Source organism: Acomys minous, assembly GCF_964271855.1.
Source record: "Acomys minous genome assembly, chromosome: 3".
NCBI lineage: Eukaryota > Metazoa > Chordata > Mammalia > Rodentia > Muridae > Acomys > Acomys minous.
The window spans coordinates 113,729,976-113,755,249 of record NC_140485.1 but is presented as its reverse complement, the minus strand read 5'-3'; the positions used below and the strand labels follow the sequence as shown (position 1 = coordinate 113,755,249).

The 25,274-nt window shown below is 44.9% G+C and overlaps 1 protein-coding gene and 2 pseudogenes across 4 annotated transcripts in view; 2 read left to right on the top strand and 1 right to left on the bottom strand.

The window, feature by feature from the left end:
* Positions 1 to 4,855, top strand: part of LOC311594784 (ciliary microtubule inner protein 2A-like) — a 40,916-nt pseudogene extending 36,061 nt beyond the window's left edge. The window contains exon 2 of the transcript XR_014783607.1: positions 3,676 to 4,855. The product of XR_014783607.1 is annotated as a ciliary microtubule inner protein 2A-like (transcript). The remainder of the gene's footprint in view (positions 1 to 3,675) is intronic.
* ARHGAP18 (Rho GTPase activating protein 18) overlaps positions 1 to 25,274 on the top strand; it is a 219,720-nt gene that overhangs the window by 34,769 nt on the left and 159,677 nt on the right. The window contains exon 1 of one of the 2 annotated variants that reach the window (XM_084776808.1): positions 13,269 to 13,322. The exons of the other annotated variant lie outside the window; for it this stretch is intronic. Coding sequence (XP_084632934.1) covers positions 13,297 to 13,322 — 26 coding nt within the window. The 5' untranslated portion in view covers positions 13,269 to 13,296. Of the gene's footprint in view, positions 1 to 13,268; positions 13,323 to 25,274 lie in introns of those variants that run through there. 2 annotated transcript variants of the gene reach the window in all.
* LOC311593298 (tubulin beta chain-like) lies at positions 4,855 to 5,733 on the bottom strand (annotated as a pseudogene). The gene has a single exon. The product of its transcript is annotated as a tubulin beta chain-like (transcript).

Here is a 25,274-nt window from a genome sequence, read left to right as displayed (position 1 = left end):
CTCTCACTACTGGTTATTGTTATCTTGCTGGATTTTATTTAAAATAAATTACACACATTGTTTATCATTTGTGTAGGTATTTCCCCCACAATTTCCTATATTCTTTCGTGTTTTAAAAGATACTCATTTCTACCTTTAAAAGTTTTTAAAAATTCCTTTTGTACTTTTACTTCTTTTATATTTTAAAAATTATAATTCAGTAATTTCCCCCCTTTCCTTTTCTCCCTCCAAACCCTCTCATAAACACCTCGCTCATTCTCAATTTTTTTTCTATGTGCTCTTTCTGGGGGAAGACTGTTTCTCCCACTTTCAACATTCCTTAGTTACCCATAGTCCTTTGTGTAGGGTTGCAGTCCCATGATCTTTTCCCTCATCCACTTTGGCACGTCTCTTTTTGCTGTCTTTATTCAGCTCATGTCTAGTCAGTCATGCTGGGGAGACTTTATGGGTGTAGCTCCTGACAATGCTAGGAGACACCCCTCTTCCTCAACATTCCCGGAGCCTTAGGTGCAGCAATTGTTTTGTAAATGTGTCCATCGGGACTGTCTGTGGCAAAGCGAAGTTTCCTTGATGAGGAGTAAGGCTTACAGTTCTCTAAGGCTACAAGGAATGATTATAGAATATAGTTAGGAATTATGCTGGTTTAGTAAAGTGGCGGTTGTGGGTTCTCTTCTAAGATCCAGGACTTCGCAAGCCTTGGGTGGTTGGCAAGGTTTCCAGTGCCAGACATGGTTTCCTTCTCATTGAGTTGAATGAGTCTTATGTCCAACTAGAGAACTGTTGTGTGGATTCCACAACTGTGACTTTAGGGTTATGTTGCCGTGCTGGACATTGCTCTGCATCATGGGCACTGTAGCTGGGTGGGGCTGATGCTTGCTGCCCTCCATTGGAAGCTTGCATGTTGCTTTCTGGTACCATGAAAGCTAGTCCTCATGGAGGAGGCCTTCAATCCCTTCCATCCCAGGAACCACTGGCTCCAGCCTCTGAAGTGCACAGTGTGTCTTCAGAAATAAGAATTTACCTACCTAGCCGGGCATGGTGGCACACGCCTTTAATCCCCGCACCCGGGAGGCGGAGGCAGTTGGATCACCATGAGTTCGAGGCCAGCCTGGTCTACAAAGTGAGTCCAGGACAACCAAGGCTAACACAGAGAAACCCTGTCTCATGGGGGGGGGGGTTGCCTTCCTCTGGGAAGGGGGACTCAATAGCTATAGACTGTAATGTCTGGGGAGTCTTTTGTACAGCCTTGGCTAACACTCACAAGATGGCTTCTCATGCCTGGCTGGGGTTTTTGTTAGTCTTTGGCTCTTGGAGAAAGTATTGTCAGCCCAGGTGAGAAAAAAATACATACATTTTAACTATGGCTGCATATTATAGACAGGCTTGTGTGCTTTTATGGGCTTCTTTTTTATACAGGCAGTTAGTCAGTAGTACGATTCCTCGTGAGGTTCAGGCATTATTTTCCCATCCTCCCGCCTTCTGTGTCTCTCTCCTCACTAATTAGAGCCCTCTGTTTTCCTATTTCCATAATCATATTACTTGTAACCTGCTCCTTCCTGCTCTATTGCTCCTCTAGCCCCCTGTAGTAGAAATGGTCCCATTTTGTTTCTTCGTTTCTGTAGTTACTACAAGCTATGTGCTCACGTTTGAAGAGGTGCAACTAGGAGCCTCAGTGAGAGAGAACATGCAATGTTTGTCTTTTGGGGTCTGCATTACCTGGCTCAATATTACCTTTCCTAGTTTCGCCCCTTTACAAGCGAAGTTCATGGTTTTATCTTTCTTTAAAGCTAAGTTGTATTGCGTTGTGTATGCATACCATATTTTCATTTTCCATTTGTTGGCTGAAGGTCAGTTGGGCTGTTTCTGCTTCCCAGCAAGCGTAAGAAGAGCAACAATACACACGGCTGAGCAACTGTCTGTGACGTGTGATGTCAAGGGCTGCTTTGCTGGGTCATGCGGCAGCCTTTTAGCTCGTTTTGTTTTGTTTTATTTTGATTTTTTTTTGAGACAGGGCTTCTCTGTGTAGCTTTGGCTGTCCTGGACTTGCTTTGTAGACCGGGCTGGCCTCGAACTCGCAGCGATCCACCTCCCAAGTATTGGGATTAAAGGTGTGTGCCACCATGCCCAGATGACTTTTAGCTCAAAAGGCATATCCCATGAAAGTCTTCACTTACCAGGAGATTGGGATAGAGGTGAGGACATCCTACTGAGACTCTAGGTAAGAGAAATATAGGAGATGGGGGAATAGAAGGACCCAGAGGGTCCTAGAAACCTACAAGAAGAACATCATGATGGGTGAATTGGGGCCCAGGGGGTTCTGCTCAAACTATTGCACCAACCAAGGACAATACAATAGTAAACATCAAACCTCTACTCTGATCTACCCAATGGACAGGACATTCTCCACAGTTATGTGGGGAGTGGGGACTGATTTTGACATGAGCTCTGGTGCTCCATATTTGACCACCTCCCCTTGGTGGGGAGGCCTGGTGGCACTCAAAGAAAGAATAAGCAGGCTACCAAGATGAGACTGGATAGACTGTGACCATATAGTGTGGGAGGAGGTCCCCCTAAGTCTTAGACCTAGGGGAGGGGAATAGGGTCAAAGTGGGAGGGAGGGAGGAATGGGAGGATACAAGTGAGGGGATAACAATTGAGTTGTAATCTGAATAAATTAATAAAATTTTAAAAAAGAATTCTCCATATTGGTTTCTACAGTGGCTGCACCTGTTTGTATTCCCTCCAACAGTGAATGAGGAAGATTCTCCTTTTCCCACATCCCCACCAGCATTAGTAAATGTTTTTGTTGATCTTTTCATTAAGACTGCAGGAAGATGAGCCTCAGGGTTCTTCTTGGTTGCACTTCCCTAATTACTAGAAAAGATGAACATTTTTTTCAAGTTATTTCTTAGTCATTTGCTTTTTATTCTTTTGAGAACTCTAAAGTCCCCAGATCACTCTTTAAGATTTATTTATGTATTACATGCATGAATGCTTTGCTTACATGTATGTGTGTGTGTGTGTATGTACATGCTTGGTGGATCCCGTGGGACAGGGGTTACAGGTGGCTGTGGCCCACCATATGGGCACTGGGAATTGGACTCCAAGTACTCTTAACCACTGTGCAAACTCTTTAGCCCCTGGCTCATTTTTCTGAATGAATCATCTGTTATTGGTTGTTGCCTATCTGCTTGTTTGTTTGTTTTTTTATTCTTTGGGATTTCTTTTTTTTTAGTTACAAGTTATTATCTGTATTAGCACCCATATAGAAATGCAATAGCATCCCTTGTTTACAAATGGAATTTTGAGTGATGTGTGAAGTTTTGTATTTCTAAAAGGAATTAATGGAGGTAATTAACTTACATAGGTAAGCGATTGGTTAGTTCTGACTCAGGGTTTTGATAGCAGTAGTCCAAAATCAAATAGACCCTTGCATTGGCCTTTTTTTGAAGGTGCTGGATATATCAGGGACTGGAGGGGAGACTATTGCAAGGATGAGATCAGGATCCCATAATTCAGTGAGCTAAGTTGCTACAGCCATGCACCCTCCAGTGCACAGACCTTTGTGGAAGACTTATCCAGGCCTTAGTAGGTGCAATATAAATAAATTAGACCTTTTTTAGACTTAGGTTATTCAAGAACTAGGCTGGGAGAGAGAGCTGCTTTGCCTTTCAGGTCAACGTTATCAAAGGATGTCACCAGTCAAGCATTTGGAAGAGGAGTCCGGCAGCATACAGCTCCGTCTTGACCTTCATGGTCAACCGAAGGCTCATGGAAAGGAGTGGTCAGGACTCTCAGGGAGCATGCAGTAACCATGAAATACTTTCAAGAAAACTATCTGCCAGGACAGTCTACAAGGGACACAAGCCTATTGGAGAGTCCACACAGCTATCCGTCCAGGAAACCTGACTTAGTACTGATGTCATCATCAGTGAAGGCCTAGGGGGTCTCTTCTCAGGGAAGGAAGGTGAACACAGAAAGGGCTGAACCAGCAAGGGCAGAGTCAAAGCAAATGATAGTGACTTGGAAACACAACCTCTTCACTCCAGAATCCCACTACATCTCTGGATACATCCTGGTTTCTCTCCTCAACTCTGCTACCAGGTGGGGATCACCTATGGCTGTACCACTGCGCAGCTGCTCACAGACCCCAGCGTACAGAAGAGCCGCTGCTCGGTTCAGTCACCTATGTCCAAGGCCAAGTTCATCGAGGACTTCAGCAAACCCAAGCCACCATGGAGTCCCTGTAGGGACCTGACAGAGCCTTACATCCCACACCATACCATTCTGAAACCCTACAAGAATTTTCAGATCCTGGGCCAGCTCCCATGCCAGGAGGTGGACACTCAGGTACCGCCAGAGGTAGAGAACATATCCAGACAGGTTCCGCTGCCTGCAGGCTTCATGCCTTATCCTCCCTACCCACCATGGCCTCTAGGCAGAAAGGGGGAAGCTAGAGAGCTGGGCCATCCAGATCTACTGTTGGCATATGGTGAAGAGACCTGGAAGAATGCAGCACCTCTTCAGGAGACCCCAGGGAGGTACCAGCTACACCACTGCAGGAGGGATGAATACCTGCCAGGACATCCCCACAGGAGGCACTAGGTATGGGCAGATTCCAGCAATTGCCCCAGCTAGACCACCCCTACCTAATCCAACGCAAGGCCACCTCAGCCATGCAGGACAACTACACGCTGACATTCGGCAACAGCACCCGAACAGCCTATCAGAAGCAACTGGAGAGGCGGAGCCACATACTCTGTATTGTTTTAAAGGCGATATCTGTACAAGTGGGGTCAGGACACAGGACAGCAAATGCACAGTGGACATGGCTAGCAGACAGGTTGTGAATGAATAAAGAGTTCATACTGCTCCCATGCGTTAGTGGCCAAGACAGCTCTAGGCTACCACCTCCTCCTCAGCCGCCACCTCAAACTCTCCCTCCTCCTCAGCGATAGCCTCCTGGCACTGCTGGTATGCGGACACACCAGGCCATTCATGTTGCACTCAGCCTCAGGGAACGCCATCTCATCCATGCCCTCACCAGTGTACCGTGCAGGAAGGTCTTGCGTCAGAACATGGCTGTGAAGTGCTCTGAGATGCATCTGAACAGCACCTGCCGATGAAGGTGGTGGGCATTTTTAGGCCCAGAGCTGTCTGCGGACAGCTGTTTTCACGTTGGTGGGGATCCACTCAATAAAGTAGCTGCTGCTGTTGTTTTGGACGTTAAGCATCTGTTTGTCCACCTCCTTCATAGACACGTGGCCCCTGAACATGGCAGGCACTGTAAAGTAGTGCCCCATGGTGGGGATCACAGGCAGCCATCATGTTCTTGGCATCAAATATCTGCTGGGTGAGCTCAGGAACTCGATATTGCTGACTGCTCCATCTGGTCTAGGGGGCAAAGCTAGATATGAAGACGTGTAGGCGAGAGAAGAGCACCATATTTACAGCCAGCTTCCAAAGGGCAGCATTTATCTGGCCAGGGAATCTTAGGCAAGTGGCTACCCCACTCATGGTGGCGGACACTAGATGGTTCAGGTCACCGTAAGTGGGTGTGGCCAACTTTAGGGTTCTGAGGCAGATGTCATAGAGCGCTTCGTTATCAATGCAATAGGTCTCACCTGTGTTTTCAATAAGCTGGTGTACTGAAAGGGTGGCGTAGGGCTCAACCATTGTGTCTAACACCTTAGAGATTAGGGGGCTTCCATCAGCAACTTTGTGCCAGTACATGTGAAGGTATTTGAAATGTATACATTCTGAGTAAGTAGAATCAGATTAGAGGGCAAGACATTAGGAAGAAAACCCAGGAATCACCCTATAAGTTGAATTTGTAATTAAAGCTTCACCCGAGGAGTGCCCACATTCTAGATGGCCTCATCGAGGGACCCCACAAAATGTGAGGTGACTGCTTTCAAAGACAAATAAGCCACAATCAGAAAGACAAATGCCTTGCCTGTGCATGTGTATGCATGCACACATGTGTATAAGGTGCACATGGATCATGAAACTGGAGAGAGGGTCATGAGAGGGAGGAAGAGACTTTACAGAACAGAAGTAGAAAAAGGAATAGGATACATGTATTAAGACAGAAGGCCAAGCTGGCTGAAGAGTGAAAGGAAATCTGCTGGACAGCGTCAGGGGGCCTGGTGAGGACCCTAGGGAGGGGAGCAAATGACAACCTAACATAGGGAAACATTGGCCAAAGACGCCACGGTGAAGCTCATTGCTTTGCATGCTCACCTGAAAAATATTGATTTTTTTTTTATTTTTAAATATGTTTAAAATGTATGTGCGTGTTTTAAATTAGTACTTACAGGCAAGAGAAAACAAAAGGGGTGGGGAGGGGGCTCTGAATGTTTTTCAGGAGACTAACCCTGACCCCAAACACTGAGAGGACTACTCCCAGCAGTTAATTTGATCACTCCTTGAGTGTCATTGCCGAACGGCTACCTGAGCGCATGCAGCCCTTTCCTATGGAAGCTGTAAACAATTGCCAGCCTATGCAGCACTGAAAGCATTCTGGGTTTATTATCTTACTGTTGTGTGTGTTACAAATGGAGCTTCTGTCTGCATAGGCTGTGCGCCTGCTGCGGGCTTGAGTGGAGAACCCTGACCCGTCTTCCCTTATCTCTCCAGCCAGCTTTGGCTGAAAGGCAACAACAGCAATCTAGCCCTTAGTGTGCAGCGCCATTTAGGGCTTCTTCTGCCTCCTCCCACTGCTAGAAGGACTTCTTAGCTTGTTTCTGATTCCTATAGATAATCCAGGCCAGATTCCTATTTTACGATCAGCCGATGGCCAAACTCAGTTTCTCATTGCTGTATGGTATGACCTTCACAGGTTCCACTAATCAGGATATGGGCACTTTAGGGAGAAGGACATTATTGTGACTTTATCTATGAACTGTTATGTCTGACTTTATTTATGAACCTAGAAGGCACACAATTCTGATGAAGTACAGAAAGGCTACCATATAGAAACCAGCCAAGCTTACTCCAGAAATCTAACATTGGTTTAACACCAAAAGGAACTAAATAGTTGATCACATTAACAAAAGAGAAATAATTGTTTAATTAGGTGTATGTAATGCTTGATAAAATTCAACTCAGTTTCAATTTGCCTCTAGGCAGACTAGGTAGTGGTGCATACATGTAACCTCAGCATTAGCAAGGCTAAGGTAGTGTCATGAGTTGAAGGCTACCTTGGACTACATGGCATTGTCTCTGTCTAAATGAAAATACTTCCACTTAATAAATTTGCTGAAATTCAAAAGGTTAGCATTGTCAACTGATGACTATGTTGTAGTGACAAACCCTCTGGGAATGGTTTAGTATTTTCTGCTAAAATTGATGATATGTGTGCCAATGACCCAGCAACACAGACATATAACTGAAGTATGTGTGTGGATGGGTAATATACAAAAAAATTCATCATGGGAAATTATTTATATGGATTAAAAAGTAGAAACAGCTCTAATTTCCATTTACATAGAGTAAATAAATGGTGTTGTACTCATAATGGAATGCTCTGAAGCAATCAAAAGAATAACAATCATTTAAATAACATGTGTAGATTATAAGCATAATTCTAAAAGGAAAAAAACCATTAAAAACAGATACTATAGTTTTGTGTTTGAAGCAATTTCAGAAAACACATAAATCTAAATCACATCTTAAGGAATGAGTGCCTAGGCAATAAATTCATTTTTTAAAAGTCGTAAGTCCTAATAGTAGAGACTTGTTATTGAAAAAGAAGAGCTGGAGGTTGCTGGGGCTGGAAATCACCTTTTTAAAAAAAAACTATAGTAGAGGTACTTGGATATTTGTGTTGTGATAAACTATGCCACTGCATAACTCTGGATTGCATTTGGGTTGTTATAAAGGTAAAAGTTAGGAAATTGTAGTCAACTTATGTTCTTATTTATCTGTGTTGAGTGTATATACATGCACATCCATATGTGACAACAGCCACCCAGTAGAGGGCATCAGGCGTCCTCTATCACTTTCCACCTATTCCTATGAGGCAGAGTCTCTCCTTACACATGGGACTAGAAGCCAGCAAGTCCCAGTGACCTTCCTGTCTCTGGCCTCCTTGGAGATACAGGTGTAGGTGGGGTGCCCAGCTTGTTTCATGGTACTTGGATCTCAACTTGAGTTCTCACGACTGCACAGTGAGTACTCGTAACTGCTGAGCCATGCCTATTCTCAGGTATATTAGAAGCTGCCCTACCCTGTTTACATATTATGAAGAACTAACAGCACTAGAAAAAACAGGTTCTACTTCTAGGCAGACCAGCACTTGAAAGCCATGCCATTAGAACAGGAAATTATCAACAAAATCAAAGGCTGCTATGCCTACTACTAGCCTTAGGGTAATGCTCTGGGTGGTGAAATGCAGCTACCATGTCCAGCTGGCATGGCTCTTGGCATCCTTGACATTTTCCTGTACTTCTTCTGTCCTTGTCGCTGTCCAGACTTCTCTTTCCTGGGCTCCTTGGATGCGTATCCTTTTTCCTCAGGCATATCAACTCAATGCTTGATAGACTAGTTCCACTGATTGTCCTAAGTGTTACTCTGTCCTTCAGACCAACTTTGAGTCATTGCTAGCACATTGTAAATGCCTCTGGGGATATCCGTCTATAATTTTCACACATAAGATGAGCAAACACAGTTGAGATACCAAAGAGATTTCCATAGGGCGTATCTACCAGGTAAAGTGCAGAAACTGGCATTAAAATGGAAAAATTCAGCAAGGAGAGCTAGAGGGCCCCCATGATTCCCCCTTCTAGTCCATGACTGACTAAAGACAGCCCCAGGCTTGTGCTGGCCCAGTGTAGGGAATCTCTGTGGGACCATGGTTGTAGTGGAGGCATCATGCCCAGAGGGCAGCATTTCAAAACCCTTCTTCATATCTTTTGCCCTTTGGGTTCTTTTGGTGGATCCTAGGGAGAGGCTGTCTTTGTCTTTAGTTAAGTAGCTGTGGGTGAGCGCAACAGGCTCCAGTGGACAGTGACACAGACAGCGCCGCGTAAACTCAGTGGACCACAAAACAGGAGACCTGAATGTGGGGAAAGGACTTGGAGAGAAGAGCAAGGACTGACGAGAGTGGGAACGAGGTGGAAAGTACAGAGGGCAGAAGGAACCAGAGTGCACGATAGGCATGTATGAAACTGTCAGCACACCTAAGAAAAACTGTAATAAAATAGAAATTAAGAATACAAGTGACAGTTTTAATTTTTCGAGCACAGCGATTTCTCCATCAGTATCTATTTTTTTCACCATAACCTTGTTTTAATGGAAAAACAATGAGCATTATCATCAAAAAGTTCAAATCGGAGAAAGCTTTGTTCAGCATAAGCTGCAACATGAAGGCTTTTCGCTGATTATAGATGTTTTAAAACATTCTTCATCTGTACTGCCAAATTACGTTTCAACTGTTTCAAATTACTACTGTAATTTCAGCAGTTGAGGGACTCCAAATTTGATTTGTTTGAAAGACGTTGCTTTAAAAAAAAAAAAAAAGGAAAATAATAACAATTAGAACTAAACTTAAATTTTTATTAGAAAAATTGAACTCAAATTTGGCTTTCAGTTCAGTGTGTTATTAGGAACCACATCAAATAATATTGCTAAAATGTCAAGCGTGTTCAACACTCACTGAGATTAAGACCTATAGTTTCAGTCATTTATTCTCATTCTGTGCTTTTTTTTTTTCTGTTCAATTTTACACAAAGGCTGTTTCGTTTTACACAAAGGAGTACCAGAAAAACCCCTGGATCACAGACAACCTCTTTGTAATTTCATTCTTCCTGATTGTACCACTGACAGCAAAAATGAAACAACAAAAACAAGCAAGCAAACAAACAAAACCACCCAACAGCCAAACTTAACTTATCCCAGTTCGATACATCTTTAGATACCCATACGTCCTGGACACAAGTGGGGATCACAACTGACTTAGACCGTATTCTCAGCCTGGAGGCAACAGTTCTAACCAAGACCTGTAAATCAGCACAGTCTTTGCAGCAGAGCAGGGCACATCTCTGCTGATGACATAGTTCCTAGAGTGGCTTCAAAGGCTGAGAGGTGAGGCAGCCTCCCAGATGTGTCACCAGTCCCCTCTTGTCAGCCTAGGATCTTGTGTAACTATGGAGTATTGAGTATCCCGGCTCCTCATTTCTCCATCTGTAAATTAGAATCATACCTCATGTTGTAAGAATGATTGAACGACATGTGTAAGCCGTTTAACATGCCATGTGATACATCGGAACATCAGACACATTCGCTAGACATATGCTGTGACTTATTATTTTAAAATAATTATTTAAAAGAATATTATTGTGCCTACAACATGATATGTATGTGTGTTCGTTCTGGGTGTGGAGACCAGATGACAACTCTCAGGAGCTGGTTCTCCTGTTCCACCTTATGTGGGTTTCTGGGACTGAACTCGGGGCCTAGGGCTTGCCGAGCCATCTCATTGGCCTTGATTTTCAGTGTCCCTGTTTCCTTTCACTTTTTCTTAATGAATATGTTTTGGGAATTTCATGCCATCCTTATTATCCTCTCTAGGTAAACATTTTTCTTAAACTGTTGTATTCAATGCAACTCACTTAGCTTCAGGAGAATGTACCATTTTCAAGAAGCTGGCCATGTTACAACAATGGAAGTAGTAATATGTGGTTATAAAATTTTCTTGCTGGTGATAGTGCATGCCTTTAATCCCAGCACTCGGGAGGCAGAGGCAGGTGGATCCCTGTGAGTTTGAGGCCAGCCTGGTCTACAAAGTGAGTCCAGGACAGCCAAGGCTACACAGAGAAACCATGTCTCGAAAAACCAAAAGTGGTCTGCAGGCACACATGCTACTTTTCATGATCTTTATCACACTTTCCCCTGTCCTCCATCCAAAGGAGAAGAATGGGTCTGTCTTAGTCTAGGGTGAGGATACACACACACACACACACACACACACACACACACACACATACACACACGTGCCTCTTATTCACCACTTCCCTGAGAGGTTAAATAAAAATTAAAGTAGAAACATCTGTCATCTCACTGGTGATCATTAGCCGTGATTTTGTGTCTATTTAATTCTGGACAGGTTAATTTTTTCTCTGACTCGTCTTCCTCATTATGCACTGCCTTCGGTGCTATTATTTTGTTGGAGTCGTGCTAAGTGCGAGTCATAACTACCGCTTTCAATTACAGCCGTCACAGGCGAGCATGAGAAATGGCTCCAAAACGACAACTGGTACTCCTACCAAAACTTACAAGTGAAACCTCGTCCGAGGATAATGATTTAGCCTGGCGTGACTTTCAGAAGGGTGCCGGGAGGGCGTGGTAATTCTTACACCTTTCCCATTGACTCTGGAAGATTATCTGACATTTGAACTTGGCCCACAAGCTGACAGCTGTTGTGATGTGATTAAGTGCCGTCGTCATCGATGAGCAGTCACACACTTCTTCACAGTCCAAGCCCCCCCGTGAGAACTACAGCCATTGCGTCTCACCTATGGAAGTGTTCATTCGTGCCAGGCTTCCCGTGGAGGGGAGCTGGCTTCCAAATTAGAGAAGAGGCGTCTTGGCTTGGAGCAAGCCTCATTTTCATCTGTCCATCTACAGGCTGTTCTCTCAGCAGTCTGGCCTTCGGCTTCCTTAGGCAAAGTGTAGGAATATTCTTCATATTTGTGATGACATCATTATTCATTATGTTTATTATTATTAATGTCGGGGAGGGATGCATATGCCCCGGCATAGGTGCAAGTCAGAGGACAACTTTGAGGAGTCAGTTGTTTTTTTGTTTTGTTTTGTTTTGTTTTGAGACAGGGTTTCTGTGTGTATTCTTAGCTGTCCTGGACTCACTTTGTAGACCAGGCTGGCCTCGAACTCACAGGGAATCCACCTGCCTCTGCCTCCTGAGTGCTGGGATTAAAGGCGTGCGCCACCACACCCGGCTCAAGGAGTCAGTTGTAAGGATCCAAGTTTTAAGGCTTGTGGGCCAAGCTCCTTCATCTGCTGAACAGCTCACTGACCCTCAGATAATTGTGGTTCTCAATTTTAGAGACAAAAAGGATGGCAAGGCAGGGAGCGGCTCGACTGATAGTTTCAGGGTGTGCTTCACTCCACTCTGTCTTTGCCCTGTGTGCACCACACAGCAGGTGATCAGTCGCTGGTCACCTTTCCATCATCTCTCCTCTTCTGTGAAGCTACAGCGGTCACCTTTGTCTTAGAGCAGCAGGTTCTCAACTTGTGGGTGGAGACCACCTGGGGGAAAGGAAATGACCCTTTCACGTGGGTTGCATATCAGATGCTTACGTTACATTCGTATCAATAGCAAAATTACCATCATGGGGTAGTGATGAAAATAATGTTAGAGTTGGGGGTCACCACAAGATGAGGAACTGTACTAGAGGGTCGCGGCGTCAGGAGGGGTGAGAAGAAATGTCTCGGAGATTAAACGCGTGAGCCACGCAGCCTGGGTTTGCACACTACTCCCATCACGTGACAGATTTGGGTGGAATTCCGCAAGTTGCTTTCTTTCTCATCAGTTAAAGAAAGAGTGAGATACCAGCTCTCCTTTCACAATCTGCCAGTGTTGTCTTACCGTTGTGTGAAGATTTAGTTAATAGATGTGAAATGCGGAGGACAATGGCTGCCAGTTAACTCATCAGCCATTAGCCATCCAGTGATGCCTCTCAGAGACAAAGAAAGCTGATAGGAGGACAGAGGGAGCCCAGCATTTATGTGCCTGCTCATCCAGTCCAGGAGTTGTCTGAGGCCACCCCTGGGCTTTGTGTGCCTCAGGCGGCAGAACGCAGTCAGTTCAGGGAGTCCACCCTGAACCGGGGAGCCTTGAGTGTTTTCCAAGTGAGGCAATGGATAGCCACCCCTCTCTCCTTTCATAATTATTTTAGCTGGAGGATGGAACTCTTATCATGAATTTCTCTTAAAAAGAAATTCCTGATTTCCCCACCGCCAACTCTCATAGTGTGCTTAGTCTGTTGCATTTTGACTGGCTGTCACTGGTGCCCCCTGCAGGAGTGACGAAATATCTTCCTGGCCTGCCTCGGCTTGGCTGGGAAAGCCTCTGAATCCTTTGTGACTTGGCAGCACGTCACAGCCCTGCAGTATAAGGCCTCAGTCAGCACTTTCTATGTGCCGTAAGGTTCTGTGGGTGGTGAGAACACAGGTGACGGCGGGAAGAGCACATGCAAGGGGTGGAGAAATGCTCTGTCTGGCCCGTTCCGGATTCCATCATCATCCTTGCATAGTAGTATCTCCTTGCTCAAAATGGTGGGCTGTCACGGGGCTTATGGGTAAGTACAAGCAGCGGCACGTCTAGAGAACCCAGTGCAGTGTCCGTCCTTCTACACACATGTTGGGTATCAGCTCCCTTCCGGTTTACACCCACACACTCTGCTAAGGGTAAGAATTTCTTTTGTTTACCTGTGTCCTCCTTCACAGTTACTGAGCAGTTTTTGCTGCAGAGGGAAAGACAAAAGTCTTTCAGCCAGCAGGTGGCAACCAAATTAAAGCTAAAAGCTCACTTTATTGCAACGCAGGTGAAAGCGCTGCCTTTTGCATAACGGAAACGACAGGCCGGGTGGGCAGCATTTGGAACTGAAGGCGAGCCACGCAGTGCACGTGTTCTCAGCACCAGACCGTGGATACTGAAGGCTGGGTTTCTTGTGCCTGCTTTTGATTTCAGTCTCTGCCTATTACTGTCATGCGCCTTCTCCGGGGATGGTTGGAGGAATCATCGCGCTCTGTGCAGCACTGTGCTTTAAGTTAAATGACTCTGTCCCTTTGATCTGGCAGTTTAAAAATCTAAAGAGTGAAGTCAGGAGATGATGTGACGGACTGCTTCTACAAATTCGATTTCATTGTGTTTTCAGTCCTGGTCTGAGGCTGTGTTTGATTATCTGCTTTTTGTGGGTTTGTGGGTTTTGTTTTAGTTTTTTCATTTCTAAAATGATGAAAATGTCACTACTATTCTGAGTAGTTAGGTTGTTATAATATATAAAGATGCCACACAACGGATCTGGTATGAAAGATATATTGTGGGAAAGGGGGAAGAGAGGAGAAAAGGGGAGGATGCCCAGGACACACACACGCACACACACACACACATATACACACACACATACACATACACACACATACGCACACACACACATACACACACACACACATACACACACATACACACACACACACATACACACACACATACACACACACACATACACACACATACACACACACATATACACACATACACACAGAGAGAGAGAGAGAGAGAGAGAGAGAAGAGAGAGAGAGAGAGAGAGGTGGGTGGGTGGCAGTCGGGCTCTTATCTCCCTCGCACCTGGTACAGGTGATGACAGGCCAGGCCAGTTGAAGTGCCCACACACCAAAGTAACAAAGGTAGACCATAAAACACACTTAAGCATGGCTCGTGGTGAACACATGGCTGAGCTGCACATTTTAGATGATTTATGCTATGCTTATAGGCATACCACTGGTGGAAAGTGGGGTCCCCTGTGGGCTGACTAACCCTTCCCTTGTTGGCTGAGGAAGTGAAGACCTATAAAAATTAATTTGCATAGGCCCTGGGGAGGGGGGGAGGGGGGAGTGGGATCGCTGTGATTTGAAGGTCAACCTGGTCTACAAAGCAAGTCTAGGACAACCAAGGCTACACAGAGAAACTCTGTCTCGAAAACCTAAAAGCCCAAACAAAAATTAATTTGCACAAAGCTACAGAGCTTACTACTGCTTCTACTACAAACTGTGGAAAGCACAGCGCCCAAAGCCAGTATTTTTTTTCTCCCCTAGTACCCCAGGGTTCCTCATTTCTGGTTGGAGTTTGGTGTGGTTTGAGGCTGGATTGCCACTGAGGCCTAACTACCCTGTTCTGTGGCCAGGATCGACAGTGTGGCACCACCGACAGTGGCTGCATTCAGAAGTGTCCCGAGTCATCATATGCTACATTGCAAACACCCCTTGAGACAAAGTCAGTCCAGAACAGAGCAACTAACCCTCTACTAGCTTTCTTTTTCAAGGCAAGTCACCCTTGGCCACTTTTCTCTCCATTAGAAGCCTGTACCCCACTAGCCTTTGTACCTGCTCACGTGGCCAGTGCCCTGTGACCACCAGAGTGATTGTTTCTTCTGCTGTTATACAGGAGAAAAAGCCCCTGATACTCACAAATCCTCTATTTTATTTATTTTTAAGATTTGGTTATTTCTTATGTCTAGTGTTCTGCCTGCATGTACACCCATAGGCCAGAAGAGGGCACCAGAGCACAGTATAGATGTGCTGTGAGCCACCATGAGGTTGCTGGGAATTGAACTCAGGACCTCTGGAAGAGCAGAACAGTGCTCTTAACCACTGAGCCATCTCTCCAGCTCCCTAGCCAAGTCCTCTAAAGGAGTAGCCAGAGAGGCAAGCATTTCTCCATTTAACTTGCTGCTTACTACCCTTGGCTATATGGTATCTACAGAGGGGGGGGGGGCAGGGGTGGGGGTGCTGCCTAATGTCTTTTTAATTAGCTGATGGCTGTTGCCATCCTCTGTATGCAGCTAACAATGAGAGGTCTATAGGCTATCACACCATCCGTGTCTGTCAGCAACTCATCGTATTAGAGGTGGCCCGTGTTTCAAATCTCTCTGCCTGCCTGCTGCTTGCCTGCATGCATGTGCCACCCCCACCCTGTCCCTGTGTATGTGTGTGCATGTGTGTACACTCATGTGGTTGCATACATGGTCCATTGTAAGTGCAGGTACATGTGTCAAGGTCATAGAATATTAGATGTTAGTCCTTACCTTACATCTTGCTAGAGACTGGTCCCATCTTGTGTTGTGTGCCACTGTGTGTGCCAGGCTGCTGCCCTATTAGCTCCAGAGATGCTCCAGATTCACCTGGCCATCCTGACAGACATGGCAGCACTAAGACTGCAGATGGTGGCGCTCAAATTGAGGTCCTCGTCCTTTGTCCAATGAGACATTTCCCCCAGCCCAACAACCTTCCTTTTATACATGAAAAAAAAAAATCTCAGTGTGATGCCGTTGGGCCATCAGGTCTCAGGTGGCCAGAATATTATTTTATTCTATTCCTTATGGCAGAGATGGTGACTTTCAGTCACTTCAACTCTAGTTAAATGCTGCAAACTGAGTAGAACAGAACTGACGGGTTTTGGGAGATAAAAAACGAGAGACTCAGCTCCTCTAAGCAGTCGTGCATGTTACAGTCCACTTTTGTGTCTTCTTGAATCTGCCTTTCCAGTGTCGAGTCTCTCTGGCTTGGGATTTTTATTAAACTCATGGCTTGGATTTACCGCAGCCTCGTGCTGAGTGTATCAGGAGATTGAGTAAAACAAAACCTGAAATTCACATAGATAGTTTAAGCATAAGCAAAAGTGAGATCTGGGGGCTGGGGGGCGGGGGATGTGTAGCATGCAGGTGCCCTCTCGGAGATGCCAAGTTCATGTCAAGTGATTGAAGCCTCTGACCCGAGAGACGGAAGATCCTGATTGCAAGTCTGTTTCCAGGCTATATACATAGGCAAGAATACACAAAGGAGGCTTCCATCCAGGCTTGGAATAATTTCAAGTAGCAAAGTTAATAACGTCTCTAAAGTCTAGGATTTATAAAGCAAAGGTCTTCTAAAATTAGGTACTTGTAATTTATAATTAGATGTAATTATAGTTGTTGATTAGTTGGAAGTGGTAATTTAATGCTGTGCTGTGGAGGATTACGGACTTTGTGTTGTTTTCTTGTGCATTTTTAAAAAACGTGTATTCCAAAACTCAGTGAGACAAGGCAGGTTGTGACTATGGACAAATTAGTCAGTTCCAACTGGTAGTGATTGTGAATTCTTTAAGGAGGGGCGGGGTTGGCGCGGCAGCGGGCAAAAGAACAGAGGAAAAGCCTGGAGAGATGGCTGAGCAGTTAAGTGTACTTTCTGCTCTTGCAAAGCACCTGGGTTCAGTTCCCAGCACCCACAAGGTAGTTTATAACCATCCATAACTTTAGTTTCAGGGGATCTGATGCCCTCATCTGACCTCTGTGGAAACCAGGCAATCATGTGGCACATACAGTTTCATGCAGGCCTAGTGTTCATACTCATAAAATAAACACACCTTTAAAAAAGGAGAACAATGGATTCCTTCTTATTTCAGAATGTGTAAATGGGCACTGGATTTCCTTCTCAGGTGATAAAGGATTTTATTAACCATGACCGGTTCAGTAATAGCTTATCCTTAACTACAGCCTTCCAGCATTTACCTTACCAGGGAAAGAATTCTCCTATCAGATAGCCGACTACATTCCATTTCATCATCATGGTCTCAGAGTTGTACCAACTTGTCTGTCGGCCTTCTAGGGGAGCAGGGCCCCTGACGTCCAGTGTCCTTGGCCAAATGGGTGGCATTTGGCTCGGCAGCAATATCAACAAGTGTCTGTATCCCCGGTGTAATTTTGAAGATGGGATGTCAGTGAAAACTTTCTGCCCTCAGGGGATGTAGAGTTCTATAGGGTCTGTATATGTGGCAGGGGAGGAAGGCTTGAGAATAAGGTATGACTCCAGGGCTGGAGAGATGGCTCAGTGGTTAAGAGCACTGTCTGTTCTTCCAAAGGTCCTGAGTTCAATGCCTAGCACCCACACGGTGACTCATAACAGTCTATAACTCCAGTTCCAAGGGATGTGATATCTGTATACCAACGCACATGAAGGTACAACTCCAATATGGCACTCCAATATTGGTCAGATAGAGGGCTAGATATACTAAAAGAGAATATAATAGAAGCAAAACCTGAGAGAGTCCGGAGTTACTATCTAGATTTTACTTTTAATAACTACTAGGCTCAGAACATGCTAGCGAGGATGTTGAGAAAGTGGAACACTTCTTCATTGCTGGTGGGAGTGCAAACTTGTACAACCACTTTGGAAATCAATCTGACGCTTTCTCAGAAAACTGGGAATAGGGCTACCTCAAGACCCAGCTATTCCCCCCCTTGGAATATATCCAGAAGATACTTCACCAATGGACAGGACATTCTCCACAGTTGTGTGGAGAGTGGGAAGTAACTCTGACATGAACTCAGGTGCCCCATATTTGACCACTTCCCCTTGGTGGGGAGGCCTGGTGGCACTCAGAGGAAGGATAAGCAGGCTACCAAGATGAGTCCTGATAGGCTGTGACCATATGGTGAGGGAAGAGGTCCCATTCTGTCACAGACCTAGGGGAGGGAAATAGGGGAAAAAGGGAGGGAGGAACGGGAGGATACAAGTGAAGAGATAACAATTGAGATGTAATCTGAATAAATTAACAAAAAAGTAAAAATATTTCTAAAAGGAACTACTAGGCTTTGATGGTTTTAGCCACATTTATTTAAAGCACCTAGAAGAACAGTCTCAAGCAATGGTGACACGGGACAAGGGAGCAGGCAGGAAGTGGTATACACTTTGTTATGATGCTGACTTTGGCTTAAGGTGGTTGTATTATTGAACCCAGCATTTTTTCAGTGTAATGGTGGCTCTCTTTGGGAAGAGTCCTTAATTAAGGCCTTGGAGTTCATTGTAAAAAGGTAATACTGCTGGGTACAGTGGGACACCTATAAGCCCAGCACTCAGGGAGACAGAGGCAGGTAGATTGTTCCAAGTTTGCGGCCACCATAGTCTACGTAACAAGTTCTAGGGCAACCTGGGCTACATAGGGAGAACTTATTTACCTCAACCCTTGCTGCTGCCAACACCTTTATTACCTTTAAAGTTATACCTTTAAAGTGTGTGAAATCTAAATACTCATGCTTAATTATTTCCTTGTTGAGAGCACATTACAAAAGTTCCTGAGCCCACAAATCTCAAGGGAGACTAGAGATTATTAAGAACGTAGAGTTGTCTCACCAATGGGAAAGACGTACAGCCTGTTCTACCATTCACAAAGGTGTGGACTGGAAGGGGTTAATAGTCTGGTGATTTGCATTATCTGTTGGGTCCAGCCTTATCAAGCTCCTTCAACCAGGACAAGAAGTAGCCGAGTAATCTAAATGACCCTTACAGCCAGGCGCTCCCCAACCTCGCACAACCAGGACCAGAAATACCTAATAGTCTAAATGGCCCTTTCATTATCTGGATAGCCAGAAGCTTCCTCAAGCTCACTTAACCAGGACCAGAGGTGGCTAATAACCCAAATGACCTCTATGCTGTTTGTATGACAGGGACCAGGCCAGACATTTAAGCCAGTACAGGTAGCCTATCTCTAGAACCCATCTTCCTGGAAGAAATGACGTGTAATACTCTGAGCCTGGTTTTGATGTAATTATACTTCCTTAGGCACCAGGGATTGTATTATACCAGAAAAAGTTCTGTGCATTATACTGCGTTTAAATTTGTTGACAATAAACCTCCTGGCACCAGACTCCCCAAAGTCTTGATCCAGGTTGACAAAGTCAATCTGAACCAAGTTCTCGTTCTCCCCTCTTTGTGGTTCACGTTCCTGCCTGCCGTGGACCACCCGCAGGGTCCCCCTCACTTATCTTCCAGAGAGAATATATGTACCCCTTGTTTGGATCCATGGTATCTCCCTTGCCAGATGTAATGAGCAGGCAGACATCTTGGTTTCCTAGTTCTCCAAAAGCCCTGAGAGTGGTTGGAAAGCTGTGGTTGCTCTGGCTGCTCTTGTACTCTGAGGTTTCACAAAAGGGTGATCAAATTGTACCCTGTTGCAATAATTTCTAGGTCACTCTGTGAGACAACAGGGGTTTAAGTTGAAGTATGTATACCTAAGTAAACCTTGAGTTGTGGTTGCTGGGCTGGGAAGAGACCAGTGGGCAAAGTGCTCGCCTTGAAAGTACGACAGCCGGGATTCAATGACCAGAACCTGTATAAAGGAAAGCAGGCACCGGACGTGGGCCTTAAATCCCAGCATTCTGGAGGCAGAGGCAGAGGCAGAGGCAAGTGGATCTTTGTGAGTTCTAGGCCAGGCTGGTCAACAAAGCAAGTCCAGGACAGCCAGAGCTACACAGAGGCTGTCTTGAAAAAGCAAGCAAACAAACAACCACTCCCCGGGGGGGAGGGGGGGAACCCAAACAAAAGAAAAGGAAAGCAGGCATGCCAGTATGTGCTGGGCAGTTGCAACACTGCTGAGGCAAAGGGCTCGCTGGCCTGTCAGCTAATCTATAACATGGCCTCCTTGGTAAATTCCAGGCCAGTAAGTGAACCTGTCCTAATTTTAAAAAGAAAGAGAGAGAGAAAGAGAAAGAGAGAAAGAGAGAGAGGAAGAGAGAGAGGATGGCTCCTGACAATAATACCCAAGGCTGTCCTTTGGCCTCTCTAAGTAGGCGTGTGAGCATGTGAGCATGTACACACACACACACACACATGAACACACATACGTTCACACATGCAGGTAGGGGCCACCATTTTGAAGCAGATGCCTTGCGCTGAAACCAGTTATTATTTGTGTCTACAAAACAAAGGGAGAGAGCTACCTGTAACTAACTTGTTGTTTGCTTTCATCACAGGAGGGTTGACAGCTTGTTCTACTCCTCAGGTGACCTCCATTGTGTATGCTCCTCTTATCTTCTCTGTCATCTGTCTTTATAATCAGAATACTTAACTATTATTTATAGGTAACATGCCTCTTGTTTTGAGGGTCAGAGCAGTACACTGAATTTTAAAAGATCAATGGGGCCGGGCAATGGTGACGCCCACCACTAATCCCCTAGCACTCAGGAGGCAGAGACAGGCAGATCGCTGTGAGTTCAAGGCCAGCCTGGGCTACAGAGTGAGTCTAGGACAGCCAAGGCTACACAGAGAAACCCTGTCTCCAAAAACAAACAAACAAAAAAACAAACAAACAAAAACAAACCCCAAGAAAAAAGCTCAACATCCTTAGTCATCAGGGAAATGCAAATCAAAACGACTCTGAAATTCATCTTACACCTGTCAGATGGCTAAGATCAAAAACTCCACATGGGTGAGGTGCGGGACTTTTGAAGTTCAAATGAGCAAGGGAGCAGCTGTGGAGAAAAGGACAGGATCAGCACAGAGGCCACGCAGGAGCCATTGGTTTCAGACCCGCCCTCCTCGCTCACAGGGGCTTCTCCCAGGCTGCCTCAGAGGCATGCTCAGGGACTCCTGCCTTTTAGTCCACCTGAGCGCCCAGTGTAATACTTCACAGGGTAACTCACAGCCGGAACGCGCAAGGCATCCATCTGGGGCAGAGCTTGCCCTCTTGCCCTTCATCCTGTAAACAAGGACCGGCCTTTATTCAAGTGAGAGGAAACGGAAGAGGAAGGAGGGGACACTGGCTCAGCTGGCCTGCAGTTTGGGGGAACAGATGTTTTCCTAGTTTATTGTTCACAGAGAATGCTTGCAGGTCAGTATAAACCAAACTCTCAAAAACAGTGTCATCTATAAATCACGTCATACCTTTCTTCGGCTTTGGTGAGACAAAACCTTGAGGGTGAATAGGAAAGTAAGGACAGGATTACAAACTCAAGCTTGTGAAACCCTGCATCTCAGCTGTTAGAACTGAGGGTTGGAACCAAGGTGGAGTCTTGGAGGTGGGGGATGGATATTTTTTCAGACTTCTGACTTTGAATCTAGCCTGATTTATTTATTTTTTTTTAAAGGCAGGATTTTACTATGTAATTTTAGCTTTGGGTGACCTCAGTACTCACTGCATAGCCCAAGGTTGACTGGAACTCTCAAACGCTGAGGCTGCAGCCATGTGCCAGACTGTCTCTCATTTTCAAATATGAGATTTTATTTTTGCTTTAGTGTTTTTCAAGTATGCTGCCAAGTATCAAGTAACAGGAAATGGATTTATTTCAGTAATAAAATATCAAACCAAAACGAAGAAGATTCCCCCCGTGCCTGCTAGTAAAAGTTCAAGTTAGGTTTCTGAGCGGGTCTGTTCTCTTCCCTGACCATCAAGGCTCGTTGTGTGATGCAGTGGCTCCCCTAAAGACTGACAGCATGGATGTAAGCACACAGGACAGAGGTAGTTTGAAGGGCTTCAAGGGGCCTGGAATTTCACCGATGCTCAGTAAGTTCACATCTCTCTAACCTCAAGACAAAAGAGTTTGAAGTTTAATGCACCAAGGGAGCATCTCTAATAGAAGTTGAACATTCTTGAAGAGTGAGCAAATGCAACATTACAACAAACCCAGGAACGTGGACGTGTTCCCCCCCCCCCTCTCTCTCTCTCTCTCTCTCTCTCTCTCTCTGACATCTAGAGATCTGAAACTTTAATCATGAACGTTTCAATGCATTTCCTTCACCTGTCACAGGTGCTTTATACCCACATGTTTTCTGAGGCCTTCCCTGTGGGGTTACATCAGGCCAGTTCCTCCCACTGTGTGTTAGATGTCTGCATCCATCTAGTCTTTAAACTGGAGTAATTGTGTATGTTCTTTGAGGTCTTGAAGTTTCCTTTCCCATGAAGTTTCTAAGTTTCTTTTTACCATCCCTGCCATGGCAGCCTGGGCTGGGAGGAGATGAGGTCCAGACAAGTCTGTCCCTGCTGGAACAGCGTCCTGCTGCCCCATGCTAACTGCAGTGTCCTTGTGTATTTGATCTCCGTTGTCTTTGCATAGGTCTGGTTATGTTTCTACACTGCCGTTCACTCTGAATTGTTTCCCACGTCTTCCAAAACGTAAATAGTTTTAAGGCACTGAAATTCCCTAGTGGTCTGCTACAAATGTATTTATTTATTTGCTTGTTTGTTTATTATTTATTTATTTTCGAGTCACGGTTTCTCTGGGTAGACTTGGCTGTCCTGGACTCACTTTGTAGACCAGGCTGGCCTTGAACTCCCAGAGATCCACCTGCCTCTGCCTCCCCAAGTGCTGGGGAAATGTATTTATTCTGATATTGGCCTCTACAGTCCCGCCTTCCCTGCTCCATAGCACACTGCCCCCAGGACAGTTTCGAAATTGACATATGGTAATCATGCATCGTTATGGGGTATAATATGATCATTTATACATGTATACAATGCTCAAATCACTGTAATTAGTATGTCCACCCCTTAGCTTATTATTTCTTCATGTTGAAAAACTTTGAATTCTCTTCTAGTTCTTTGCAAATTTGTGTCACAAATTATTGTGGAGCATAGTTACTTTACAACACCAGAACTAAACTCTCTGTAACCCACAACACGTTGACCTTGAACATAGACAGACAGGATCTGTGTCTTGCCTTCCATGGTTGCCACCCTCTTGGAGGAAGCCTCGCTCTTCCACTATGAATTCTCTCTAGCCATCGCTGTAGCATCTGCCTAGGCGTGAAGCAATAAGTGGTTAATACAAAAAGCTTGGAGCAGGTGATTCATATTCAGTTGTAATTGTGCCCTCTTCCTTGATAGCCTGAGTACATCCTCAAGTTATTTACCTTTTTAAAAATGTGTTCCTGCTCTCGGTATTAAAACCTACTTTTTTTTTTTTAATGTATGACATTTTTTTTTTGTATGCATGAGCCAATGCTCAATATTATAAGTAGTTAAACCTTTGCCCAATTTCACTGAAAATAAATGTCAGATGCTGGGTGGTACCTGACTCATCAAGCTTCTCCAAAGCATTTGTTAGAGCCCGCCTGTGTCTATGAAAGATGAGCTGGCATGTGGCTTTAATGGAGACATGGGCTGACACAAATGATTTTTAAAATACATTTTATTAATTTATTCATATTACATCTCAATTGTTATCCCATCCCTTGTATCCTCCCATTCCTCCCTCCCTCCCACTTTCCCCTTACTCCCCTCCCCTATGACTGTAACTGAGTGGGACCTCCTCTCCCTGTATATGCTCATAGGGTATCAAGTCTCTTCTTGTTTTTTTTTTTTAAGATGAAGTATTGCTCATTTCCTCAATATGCTCCACAGAGGCCGCTATTGATGGGCAGGGCTTGCTCTCAGATGGTGAGGGACTCTCAGCTTCATTCTGTGCCTCTCATTCACATTTGAGGTAGTAGAATTTTTGCTCTGGCCTGACATCTTTGAAAAAGCCTTTTAAAGAAAATGTTTGATGGTGACTCCACTGACTTTTCTTTTGATATTCCTGTAATACATGGACATCCTCAGTAGGCTGTGTAGAATAAGGCAAAGGCAGTCTCCCTCAACAAAATGAAACTTCCCTGTTTTGGGCTGCTTCTCTCTCTCTCTCTCTCTCTCTCTCTCTCTCTCTCTGTGTGTGTGTGTGTGTGTGTGTGTGTGTGTGTGTCTTTTTCTTTTCTGGGTGATGTATTCATTTCACTAACCACAGCTTTGTTTTGATAATCTTTGCAAGGTTAAGACAAATATTGCTTTTGAGCTAGGCAGACTTACAGAAGGGAGAATTCTAGAATATGACTCATCTTTCTCTGACCGAACGTGTGATTCTACTGTGTCGATTCGGGCCCTTGATAACTTAGAGAGAGACACATTTCTCGGAACATCACAGCGTGAAGCTTGAATTCAAAGGCTCAGAAGGTTGTTGTACTCGCCTTCTGGAAAGATTTTTGAAAACTGCGTCTGCTCAAGCAGAGTTGGGGGTGCACTGCAGCGTGTGTGTGTGTGTGTGTGTGTGTGTGTGTGTGTGTGTGTGTGTGTGTGAAGACTCCCAGGGAACGCCTACACTCATCACACCAGGGCTCACTCCTTTCCTGCTCTCACTCCAGCTGTGATGGGAGCTGGGTTTTATGAATGTCCACTGTGTTCTAGACTCTTTTATCTATGCATGAAAGGCATTGCCACATGCTTGGAAGGTGGTGACCACATGGAGTTTTGTCATGTTTACTGCTGCTTAGTAATTCTTAATGTGATGTATTTAATATTACAGTGCAAGTGTGTATACACACACACACATATATATCTTCCTTTCTCAAGTATGTGTGTGTGTGTGTGTGTGTGTATCTATGACATTATACTGGGAAAACAGGCTGTTGGAAAATAGATTTACTTTGTAGTAGAATTCACCCTTTTTCTTGCTATTTGAATTATAGACAACCTTAGGGTTCTGTGGAGGTTTTATTTTTCCCTTAGGAGTTAGGCTGTGACATAGGTGTTTAAAAAACAAAGTTATTTAAAAGTGCTTAGTTGGGCTAGCAAAATGGCTTAGCAAGTAAGGACACTTGCCACGAAGGCCAGTGACCTGCGTTAGATGCCTGGAAGCCATCTTGCGGGAGCTGTCCTCTGACTGGTCACATACACATCCATATGTGCCCCCCCCCCCAGATTAACAAATGATTGTTTGAAGATTGGTTCATTAAGGCCACCATAAATT